Raw genomic sequence first — 12,535 nt, 5'->3', positions numbered from 1 at the left:
GGGTCACATTTGGTCCATTTTGGACGGTTCCGTCAAATTTTTGACAGTTTTAATTACCGGGTCACAAATCCGTCACTAACACAAACCAAGCTCAACACCGCCCCTTTATGCCCTTTCAAGCAGCAAGCAATGAAGAAATACATCTCTTCATCGTCTCCGCCGTTGTCTCTCCTCTCCCAAACCAGAATCACTCCGCCGCCGGAGGCCAACCCCGCCCCATCCGGCGTCAGTGTGAGAGCATTCACGCTAGAATCGTGCTTCGATAGCGTCGTTTTCAAGCTCCGTTTTCTCCTGTCGCCGGAAGCGGAGGCTCTCCACACCTTGATCTTCCAGTCGGCGGAGCCGGTCTAGACGGTTCCGCCGGAGGAGGCGACGACGTTCACGGCATCGGAATGCGCTGAACCGACGGAGTCGATGCAAGCCATATCGGAAGATGTTTTCCACGTTTTGAAGCTCTTATCCCATGACATTGAGTAGAGCTCGCCGCGATCGCCGTCGACGGCTAGTCCGGAGACGGCGTCGGCGTGCTGGATTCATAAATTCTGCTTGTGGCGGCGGATTTTGACGTAGTTTTTGGCTGATAGGCAGTTGAAATCAATTGGTGATTTTTCAATTTGGGGGAAATTGGAGCTGTCCAAACCCTAATTTTGCAATCCAGGTATGCGGTGAAGATTTTTCCGCCGGTGAAGGTGATTGATTTGGCCCAGCCCGAGCCCGACCCGAACGGTGTTCAGCTCGTCGGCGGACAAGTTGCGACGGTGTTCAGCTCGTTGTTGATTTGGTGGCGACGGTGTTCAGCTCGTCGTTGATTTGGCGGCGACGGTGTTCAGCTCGTCGGCGGACATGCGGTCGGTGGAGGATGCGTTGAGGGCGGCGTTAGTGACGGATTTGTGACCCGATAATTAAAACCGTCAAAAATTTGACGGAACCGTCCAAAAAGGACCAAATGTGACCCGTTTTCAAATGTGAGGGACCAAATAATTCAAAAGATAATATTTTGAACCAAAATAAAAAAATCGCAATATGTTAAGGACCATTTTGGGACTTTAGTCTAAAATCAATATATAAAAGTAAGTCTCACATTCCACTAACTTTTCTACTCATTTTACTACATAAAATCAAACAATTTCTTAAAACCCGTGCCGATCAAATATGAGATATTTAATCACGGACGGTGGGAGCATTACGTATTTATCTTGTTTAAACAGAACAACAGTTCCACAAGTGAAACTATATTCGAAAACTCAAAAAAAAAAAAAATCGACAACGAATGCGTCCGAATCTCTCAATTATAGTGTGCTAATCGTGAGAATTAGTCCCACAACCATTTAAGCTAAAACTCTAAATCTTAGAAATTAGAACAATAATTAAATGATGTTTTAAGTGTAACTATTTTATTGGACTAAAACAGAATTAATTCTTCTTCTTTTTTTTTTATCATAGCTTACTACAATTTCTGCTAAGTTATGTTTTGTTTCTTGATACTTATGAATGTTTTGAATAATGAAAATTTTAGATTATTTGAATACTGTTACAGTCGTAGCAAAATTGATGTGAATTATTTGAAGACTGAAGCATTTAATCAATTACTATGCCCGTTTGACGTCTCTGGGTGCCTTATGTATTCAGTGTAAGCAAGCCTTAGGGCACCCACAATGAGGCGCCGACGCCCTATGCGTGCCATCGTCCTCGGGCGCGGACGATGCCTCCATTGTGGGTGCTCGCCATAGGGCGCGCCCTATGCCCATGCCCTAAGCTTCGGACGAGGAAGAAGCACGGACGATGGCCTATCGTCCGCGCCATCGTCCGCAGCATCGGGCACCACTGTGGGCTCGGCGGACGATGGACATGGACGATAGGCCATCGTCCGCGGCATCGGGCACCATTGTGGGCTCGGCGGACGATGAGCGCGGCCGATGACACTCGTTATTTATTATTTTTTAAATGTTAAATTCAAAAATTTTGTATAAATACCCTCTACCCCACGTTCATTTGTAACATTTCATTTCACGATTTCACTCTCGAAACTCACATTTACTACGAAATAGATTCAAGTCCCAATAGTCCAATGTTTAGTGGTGATGCGCGTTGGCCGGGTACAGAACCCGACGAATATCGGTCGTTCGACGCCAACACGCAGTACGATGCCGAATTCAGTACGGAATCGTACTGTTTGTCTGACATGGAGCCGTCTCCAAACCGACTCGTCACCCCCTCCCGCCGCGCCGTCGAGGCGCCGACGCCACCCCATCCGCCCGCACAAAAAAGAAGCGGATCTGGCACCGCACGACCAAGATGCCACCTCCGGCAATGAATGAAGAGTACGCCCCTGGCCGTACGAACTACCAGCTGGATGAAACCCTTGTCTTGACGAGGTGTTGGGTGTATATATCGGAAGACCCGATATTCGCGAGCAACCAGAAGCAACTCGCGTACTGGGAGCGCATCGCCGAGCGCTACAATACGACGAAGCCGCCGACCGCGTACAAGCACCAACGGGAGCAGCTCCGCAAGCACTGGGATTAGGTGAAGAAGCAAGTCAACCTGTTCGCGGCGGAGTACGAGAAGTGCGCGAGGGAGCAGCGAGAGCTTGAGCGAAGTGCGCGATAGAGCGCTTTTTTCGTACCAGTCCCTGTACGGCGACTTCAAGCATTTGGCCATCTGGGCGCTCTTGAGGGACAAGCAGAAGTTCCAAGGCGGGATTCTGCATACCGTGCTCCAAAGAGGACGAAGACCACCGAAGCTGGTGGTTACACGAGCAGCGAAAGCGGAACTCGTCCGATGGACCTCAACCGGACGTACACGGAGGAAGAGAGTTCCGGCACATCGATGTCCTCCCGGCGTCCCATAGGCGTCAAGGCTGCGAAGAACAAGGGGAAGGCGACGGCGACATCATCCTCGACCGCCGCCACCCCATCGCTGATCCCGGTCCCGATCCCGACCCCGACCCCGACCCCGACGGCCACCGCGTATGAGTCGTTGGCAACAGCCTCGATGGCGAAGACCTTGTTGCAGACGCACAAGGCCCTCGCGAAGTGTACGGCCCCCGCCCAAGCCGAATATCTTCGGGGGTTGATCGATGAGCTGCGACGGAAGTTGGAAATTGCGTAGATTAGCCAACTTGAATCGTGTAACTTTTGTTTAATCAATGCAGTCTTCGCCGGTTTTTAGCTACTCGTTGTGTTTTTTAATTAGTTTGCATTAAATATTTGAAAATATTTAAATTAATTAACTAAACAATAGTAAAACATATAGGGCGTGCCATAGGGTGCGTCTTAGGGCGCCACACTGCAGGTGGGAGGGTAAGAGGATAAAAATGATGACGTGGTGGTGCATAGGGCGTGCCTAAGGGCGCCCCATTGCTAATGCTCTTATTATAGACCTCATGTATAATGAGAAGTACACTAAAGAGAGAACTCAGATGAGTTGATCCTATGAGAATTATGTATTCTGCAAGCACCGGAAGGCGTTGATTGTCGTCATAACTATACATGAGCGGCACCATTCTTGCAAGATTAAGAGCAGCTTCTTGAATGGGCCGTGTTGAGTGATTGAAGCTCTACTTGTTGAGCCGTTTCCATTCTCTGTCCATCATATCTGAGACATGCTCTCGTGCTTGATCATTACCATTTTGATGCTCATCCTGTTCACTTTCCAATTGTTTTATTTAGAGTTAGTCATACAAAAAATGTCTACGATTCAAATAACTTCACTACCTCGGCAGTCCCCAAGTCGTCCCGAAGGCGAAGAATTGCAGCGACCGATGAAACGAGATTGGATATATCATCCAAATTGGTTGCATTGTGACCTAATGTTGTTTCATGAATTAAATGAAGATAGAATAAAAAAAAAAGAAAAAGAATTGAGATGATGCTATTTCAATTTTGGGAAACACTTCGTTTTACTAGGATAATTTAAAAAGAAAAACGTTTCATTTTTAGTAGGATAAATGGATTATTAGAATTTTCAAAAGCATGCTTTGATATTTTCATGTCCGTTGTGATCAAATGTTTTATTTCATTTTTATTATTTTTAGGTAAATAAATCATTATATTCTACTAATTAATGATTATGTAGATATTTTATTATAATATGAATATATAAAAATAAAATTTATAACTTATATTATTAAAAGATGCTTAAGTGTGATATTTAATCTTGGGAGAGGAACTTTTATATTTGGCCACTTAAACGTTGAATTTTCTTTTTAAAAAAAAAAAAAGGTAAGCACACTTTGTCTGCATGAAATTTTCGGCGCCTGAGGGTATCGACAATAGAAGACAAAAAATCTGTCTCAAAATCTTCATTTTAAATTCCAACCTCAATATCTGTAATGATGCCCACTCTAAAATTGGTGCCAAAATTCGCTACAACTTATTTAATCATTTTTATTTGAAATAAAAATTATTTAATTATCAATATTTTATAAATATACTGTATTAATTAGCTAGTACTAATTGGGTTGACAATTTTTGGAGAAAACTAGCCAATACTTGGCCATTAATTTTGGGAAGACAATATTTGGAAAAAATCAGCCATTAATTTTGGAAGGATAATTTTTTAAAACAAAATTAGCCAAAAATCTCAATATACGTATATTAATTGGTCATTAATTATCAATATTCTTTCTCTGTCACTCATTTCTCCTATCAAACTTCTTCTTCCCAACACTTTAATGAAAGAACCGTGAAAATGGAAAATTCCCACATCTTCTTTCTCTCACATTTTTCCTATTCATTTTCTTCTTCCTCACTTCATCTCCTTTGTTTGTTTTGTAAATTGAAAAAAAAAATATTACCGGCAGCAGTTTCGGTGGCGAAGCCTGCCTCAAATCCACAATAGCGCCCCCGCCGCTGCACCCTCCTCGCCCAGCCCTCTGCTGTAGTGGATTTCTAACTATTTTCGAATACTAGATTTCATTATTTTACATTCAGTTTTAATTACTCAATTATTAATACATTTAGATTGCTAATGTAAAATATTTATTAATAACAGTTAGAAACTGGATATAAAATAATGAAATCCACGATGTGTAGATATATAATTGGAAAACTTTAAGAACTCAAAAGAAAATAAAATAATAATTAAAAACTTAATTTATACAAGAAAATCGAGTTATTTTGACACAGTCGAAGCTTTTGGTGTTTTGTACGCATTGTAGCATTGTCGCATTATGCTAAATTAAATCATTTCATTTATTATATCCAGTTCCATGCCATTTCACATTTTTTTCCTCCTCCAATCTCAATCTTTTTTAATATAAACCCTATTTCAACTAATGAAATTATCTAATTTAGATTAATACCATGGCTTTTAGTTAACATTCCTTTTCATCACCAAAAAAAAAATATTGATTGGTGGCAAAAATTAGTAAAAAATGAGCAAAATCAGAAGACATCAATCAATCAGTAAGTAATTACTATAAAACCGTTATGATGAAAGAATTTACATACAAATTACCCTTTATTAATAAAATGTCAAAGTGTCTATTTTCATTTTTATCATAACAAAATGATTTACTTGAACACGTGCCTAATAATACATAAGAAATGAAACCAGAAACTGATTACAAACCAATAAAAAACCACAATTCAAAATCCAATCGAGAAAGGTGAAATGAACATTAAACTAGTCCGTCCTAGTTAAAGTAAACCGGACATCTGGTATGCACATTAATCGGCAAGAGCGAACCGTCCGGTCCAACCCGAACCGGACAGTTCGCGTGCATCCTATGTCTCTTGCTATCCCAACTCGAGATCTTGAACCGGATCACCGACGTCACCTCGACCCGGAAAACCGCCTCCCCGCGGGCCCTGTCCGCCGCAATCTGGTCCCACTGCTGCCCCGTGGCCGTTGCAGCACCGCCGATCGCCCTGGTGTTCTTTGGCTCCTGGTAGAAGGCCTCCAGCGCCGCCCCGCCGCCTAGGCGCTGGTCATCCTGGTAGAAAACCGCCACCTGGACCGAGTCGTAGTAGACGCCGATGTTCTGGTTGGAGTTGCGGGCGGTGACGTTGAAGGAGACGGCGGGGCTGGCGGCGGAGAAGGCCTCGATGAAGAAGCGGGGGCGGTGGGGGCGGAGGCTGAGCCAGAGGATGAAGGAGATGATGCCGATCAGGAAGAGGAGGCCTAGCACGATGGCGCATATGAGCTTCGAGACGCGGGTGGTCAGGCTCTCTTTCACGCGGTGGGCGTAGTAGCGGGCCGAGTGGTGGCGTTTCATGGGCCGCTCGTCGGCCGCGGGCTGGGGAGGGATTCGGGCGTCGGTCCACATTTTTTGGTTGTAAGTGAAGGGGTGTGGTTTGGGGGGATTGGATTTGTATTGGGATAAAGGGGTTTTTTTTGAGGGAATGTTTGTGTGGATTGGTTTTGAATGTGGAAAGAAAGGAATCTAGTGATTGTTTTAATTTTGTGTGCATGTTTTATGAATGGAAGGTTGCTTGGGAGGTAAGGTTGAAGTTGCATGTGACACTACTTAAAAATGAAATGGTTTGAAGTGGAGAAGGTATATGATTCCTATGAGTTGTAATATGGTGATAAAGCTTGCATGTGTTATAGATAGTACTAAAATAAACAAGGTCATTTTTAGTTTCTCCACTTTATTAGCCTTGAATTGCTATGGAAGAACCACTTTAGCTTTTAACGTGGTTGTTAATTACTACCTCCGTCCCATAAAGCTTGTCACATTTTTTCGATTTCTATCCGTCCTATAAAATTTGTCGCATTTCACTTTTAAATATTTTTAGTAGAGGACCTCATATTCAACTAACTCATTCTCACTCACATTTTATCATGAAACTAGTATAAAAGTAGGAGTGACATTCTACTAATTATTTTTTCAACTCATTTTTCATTATATTTCTTAAAACTCGTGCATTGTCAAAGTGTGACAAAATTTATGGGACGGGGGAGTAGCAGATAATTTACTGAAATTTATTATCTGGTGTTCTCACGTTGGATTAACCGAGCCAAAAATTGTTGTTCTATGAAATGTGATGCTACAGAGATTTGCCTAAAACTGTTGTTCAGGAATTGTGATCACTTCGATCCCCAAAAGGAAATTATGATCACCAAATAAATTCAAATTCAAAAAATTCAATTTTAAAGAGTTGGGCCCATTTTAATAAACTAAAAGGGTTAATGTTTAATAGAGGGCCCAAATTAAAACAAAACCGCAAGGCCCAGATTCTAAATCATAGCCCAGTATTACTTGATGCATAATTAATAGGCTAATAGTACCCCTTCAATTCCCCCTAATAATGGTACATTCCAATTGAGGTATGAAATCAAATTTTAATTAGTCAGTCTTATAAATTATTACCAAAACATGAAGCATGTAAAAAAATACTCCCTCCGTTTTTAAAAAAATAGCAACCTTTTCCATTTTAGTCTGTTCTTTAAAAATAACAATTTTCAAACTTTCTATTTTAGAAAATCTTTATGCCCATATACATCAATTTTTTTCCACTTATACCACTACAACAAACACCTTAAAGTGGACTCCATGATCCACTAATATTAATTCCATTACTTTTTTCTCTCTTTCTTACTTTACCAATTTTTCTCTTCCCCTCTCTTACTTCACCAACTTTTCTCCCCATCTCTCTTACTTTACCAAATTGTGCATTAAAACTCGTGCCATTTCAAACCTCCATATTTTTAAAAAACGGAGGGAGTAGTAGTAGTAACTATTTAAATTTGATTTATTTTAAAAGTGTACTAAACTGTATACTTGGAGTTTAAGGATCTAAAAACTAGTTTCCTAGGCAAAGAATATATAGCTGTATTATTAATTATCTTACAAAATTTGTCACTAAATACGACCTAGTAATTTCCACCAACCTGCATTTAAATTCTACACTGCTACAAACATTTTGAGAAACTACCACCACCTAAACAACTCACATCCTCAGCTGCAAACATCTCTTTCCAACATTGATTGACAAGTATATATATATATATATACATATATATATATTTATATATATATATACATATATATATATTTATATATAGATGAAAAAGAATAATCTAATATACCAAAAACTCAATTGGCCGGTGGAGCCTAATTAATGAGTTTGTAGAAGAAACCTTGGGAGTCCAATTTTGTGGCCAAAAATCTTGACATCTTCTTGGACTTGTTTCCTATATTCTCCAAAGCTAAAGCTTCTATAAACACCACTCTCTATAACGGTGTCGTATGGTGGACAGAAGAAGTACGCCGTTGAGAACCTTTCATGTAGAGGGTTTGCCACAACCCTATGCTCCACACTCTTATACACATTATTACTCCATGCCTGCACCCATTTCATTTTTATATACATTGAAAATCGAATCTATAGGGCCATGATCAATTGAGAAGTTAATTATAATGAGAACTTATCACTCTTGATTCAATCATATCAGTTCGCACACAAAACATATCAGTTCCTGACTCAGTATCAGTCCTGATCATGTTTTGTGCCGCCCTACCGTTTTAATGAATTAACGAACTGATAAGTTCTCAAGTTCTTATTTTAATTCGCTTCTCAATTGTTTATTGCAACATTGAATATATACTCCTTCTGTCCATCATTTAAAGAACCATTTGTCATTTTGGATTATCCACGATTTACAGAATCATTTACTTTATTCCACTTTTAGTATGCGGACCTAACATTCCACTAACATTTTATACTCATAATCCATTATAAAACTAATAGGAGTACTGCTAAAAATAGAGAGATGATAGATGAAGTAGTGGAGGGGGTGTTAGTACCTGAAACAAGTCCCCAATGTTGATAACAAGGGCTTGGGGATTGGGTTTGACAGCAAACCAGCGGCCATCTTTGACAAGCTGGAGGCCAGCGATTTGGTCTTGGTGTAGGACAGTGATGAAGTCACTGTCTGTGTGTGGCATTATTCCAAACATCTCTGGGAAAATAGGGCAAGCTGGGTATCTGTTCAACCGGAGGTAGCATGTGCTTGCCACACATTTCTCTTTGAAGAATTCTGATTCCTGCCCCAGCTCTGATGCCAATATGTCCACCAATTTCTGAGATAATTCAGACACCATCGTCGCATATTGCTCCATTATTGAGCTGAAATTGTACCAATTTAATTAATTCATTGCATGCACGGACGACACGTAGCAAACACTCTTCAGTAATAAGTCTATTGCAACTACAGTCATAAAATTGAGTTTGTCATGCCCTTGGCCTTAATCCAAAAGGAGCAAATTTATTATACAGTACTTGAATCTCTCTATAATAATAGAAATAAACTAGATAATTGAAAGTAAAGAAATTGTCAATTTCGAAAGAATTTCGGAGATGTCAGATCAATCAATCGATTAGATTGGCAGCGTGCTAATCCAAAAGAGGCTTATTTATCACATTTTGTGAATGTAGTCATTCTCAATCCATTTCTTCCATATCTTAATCCAAACTCTCCAAATTGTCTATTCATAAGAGCAGCGCCGTTGAAACACAAAATATTTAAAACAAACAAAATACTCCTCCCCCTGGTCCACTTAATTATCTCCAAAAATTATACTGTCACGAAATTGAGTGATTTGACTTATTAATCTTTAACATGTGACAAATTAAAATTTTAAATTGACGAATAAATGATGTTCAAATTATAGTCAATCTCATATTTTAAAAAAATAAATAAATTATGGATTAGTATAAATTTTGCGATTTTTGCAATTATCTCACGGCAAAATATATGATAATAAGACGGACTATTTTAAACATGTCACTCACCACATAAACATGTATCATCCTAAAGAGGAAGTTAGCATCCTAATATAGTTATAATATTTCAACGTGTTTAAAATATCACATCATCACGTATTTCACAGAAAATGAGAAGACTAAAATAACTGCAGAAATTGTAAACTTAAATTTTTTTTAAATATGGGACATCCCATCGAGGCGTAAAAATAAATTACCTGAGGTTGTTGTGGACATCACGTGAGCCAAGTACGTCGCTCAACGACACATGAAAAGCCTCCGACCACGAAAGCTGCCTGAGGCACGTCGCCAATGGCGTCCCCCACCGGTAACTCCCGGCCGAGAAGTTCGAATCCTTGTTGGCCGCCTTGTCGGAAAACGGCTTCGCAAAAAGCTTCACTTGCTCCTCCCTCATCTTCTCCAAAACCTCTCTACAAATCCCATGATTTATCACTTGGAAAAACCCCCATTCCTTCGAAGCTAAAGCAATCTTTTTCATGCATGCCCGCCTTGGCAAATCCCCGAGATTCAACTCATTCAAGTCGATCATCGGCAGCTCGCATTCCGCCACTGCCGAGACCTCCGGCACCGCCGTCACGTCGTCGAATAGCCTCTTGTATGTTGTCTCGAATGGTGGATCGGGCGAGTCTTCCATTCTCACCGCCTAAAAAAAGAAATAATAATAATTAATAGTATTAATTTATTGGAGAATTAGGAAAAAATATTGTCTTGAAATTAATTTTGGATTGACGAAAATGAAAAGAAGAGAAGGTGATAGAAACACTAAATTTTTCTTCGGAAAAAAGGGAAAACTACAATTTACCAAACTTTCTTGTTTTGTCATCGATGAAAACGTTGCAATAGTATTTCCGTTTGCACGCCATTGATGAGTTTGAATCATGTCCTTTACTATATGGGGTATCATAGATGTCACGTTTTAAATACTATTTGTGATGTAAAACTCGAAGCTTCCGATAAATAAATAATTCTCTATAATATTCCTTTACAGGAGGACCCCATCACTCTATGCAACTTAGTTTCACAACATATCGATTTTGTAAATAGAATAAATGGCGAGTAAACAAAAAGATATGATGAAAAGTGCATATTCATATATATTTTGCTTGAGGGGTTTTAATTAATTAACATTGACTAATTAGACTTGATTTATTTGAATTAGGATCATGGGCTCCATCGAGAATAATGTATATTCGGACATAGACATGGATGAATAAATAGATGATTATAAGACAATCTTTGACTATGTTATGTTCTTGTCCCCCACATTAAGCCTAATTTGGGTTTAATTTGTACTCGAAAGAGATAAAGGGAAAGAACAAAAATACAGAGTGCACATGTAACATGTCTACTACACTAGAAAAAAGAAAGAAAAAACAATATTTAGTGGTATGCTTCTTGCAATTTTGCAATTTCTACGACACCACATGTTTCTAGTTATAGACACCACGTTTATGCTCGTGATTTAAATAAAGTACTAACACTTTTTTTTATATTGAGAAGATAGTTTGCTTACTTGGTTCATGTGGTTCGAGTCATTCTCGGAGGCCACCATTTTTCTGCATTTTAAGCATTAAATTGAATGAATTATATCGATTGCATGCAATATTTGACATATTAAGGTGACATGCATGATTAATTAAGAAACTATATATGCATGGTGGTTGAATCGAAGATTAAACAATGGAGCAATTAACTTACCTTTCTTGGATTTGGGAGGAGAATTGAAACGTGTGATGGTGAAATCTGGATTTTTGGTAGCAAAATTGTTAAGAGATGAAGAAGAGAGGTTGAAAAGGAATATGATGCGTGTGAAATTGGTGTCCAGGATGATTGGAGTAGATAGATATTTATAGAGGGAAAAAAGGGGGCCTTCAATAATTATCAGTGTTGAATTTTCATTTTTATTTTCTTTAGGGAAAAAGGGTGCCTTCAATAATTATCAGTGTTGAATTTTTATTTTCATTTTTATTTTTATTTTTATTTTTATTTTTATTTTTATTTATATTTTTATTTTTATTTTTATTTTCATTTTTATTTTCATTTTCATTTTCATTTTCATTTTCATTTTCATTTTCATTTTCATTTTCATTTTCATTTTCATTTTCATTTTCTTTCTCAACTTGGGAGAGAGAGAAGAGTGAAATGGGAGTCTATGTTGAAAGAGATGAACACGCGGCTCACATTGCAATCACTTATCTGAAATTGGATGCTCTATTGCAATTTGATAGTACCTTATAGATGTATATATTAAAAATTAACCTTTAATAGTTATATTATATATGGGATTATGAGTTCAATTTTTTGTCATTTCACTTAAAGGCCATATGGAGGTCACTTTATGATTTCCACTTTTCAGAATAGGACTATGTTTTTAATATAATCCAATTTATATTTTTATGTTATGGACTACAAAAAAGTCCAACACATGACGCCAAAAAGTCAAAGTTTCGGAATGACCACTTGATATTCGTACGGGCTAGCAAAACATCAAGAAGAATCTAAGTAATCACTATGCCATAATGTATGAGGGAATTTGGTCATCTGACATCGTTTAAAGAGTGATATCGTCATTTTATTGTTTTCCACATTTTAATTTAATCTCCGTAATTCTGTTAAATTTAAGTTGCTAGGATTTTTGGCCACTTATAAATACTGGGTTTCGTTGTTTTGCAATCAGTCTTGATATTGATAGTAATAAATTTTGCATTAATGAAACTAGGGATTCTGTGATTTTTCTATCAATTGGATCATTTTCACGGCACATTTCACTTTAAGTTCAGTCGTTGTAACATTGGAGTATG

General features: G+C 38.7%; 2 protein-coding genes across 2 annotated transcripts; both read right to left on the bottom strand.

Moving 5' to 3' along the window:
• Positions 1-5,597: 5,597 nt before the first annotated feature.
• LOC121786095 (protein NDR1-like) lies at positions 5,598-7,612 on the bottom strand. Its single transcript, XM_042184624.1, has one exon. The coding sequence runs from the start codon at positions 6,269-6,271 to the stop codon at positions 5,639-5,641; it is 633 nt and encodes a 210-aa protein (XP_042040558.1). The 5' UTR covers positions 6,272-7,612; the 3' UTR covers positions 5,598-5,638.
• A 143-nt stretch (positions 7,613-7,755) lies between these two features.
• LOC121786094 (gibberellin 2-beta-dioxygenase 8-like) lies at positions 7,756-11,543 on the bottom strand. Its single transcript, XM_042184623.1, has 5 exons — positions 11,433-11,543; positions 11,248-11,290; positions 9,932-10,377; positions 8,756-9,077; positions 7,756-8,294 (listed from the first exon to the last, which is right to left on the bottom strand). The coding sequence occupies exons 2-5, from the start codon at positions 11,284-11,286 to the stop codon at positions 8,067-8,069; spliced, it is 1,035 nt and encodes a 344-aa protein (XP_042040557.1). The 5' UTR covers positions 11,287-11,290; positions 11,433-11,543; the 3' UTR covers positions 7,756-8,066.
• Positions 11,544-12,535: the final 992 nt, after the last annotated feature.

Source organism: Salvia splendens, chromosome 22 (assembly GCF_004379255.2).
Source record: "Salvia splendens isolate huo1 chromosome 22, SspV2, whole genome shotgun sequence".
In the NCBI taxonomy this organism is placed as follows: Eukaryota; Viridiplantae; Streptophyta; class Magnoliopsida; order Lamiales; family Lamiaceae; genus Salvia; species Salvia splendens.
The sequence above is the reverse complement of the archived record's forward strand: the minus strand, read 5'-3'. Positions and strand labels throughout refer to the sequence as shown.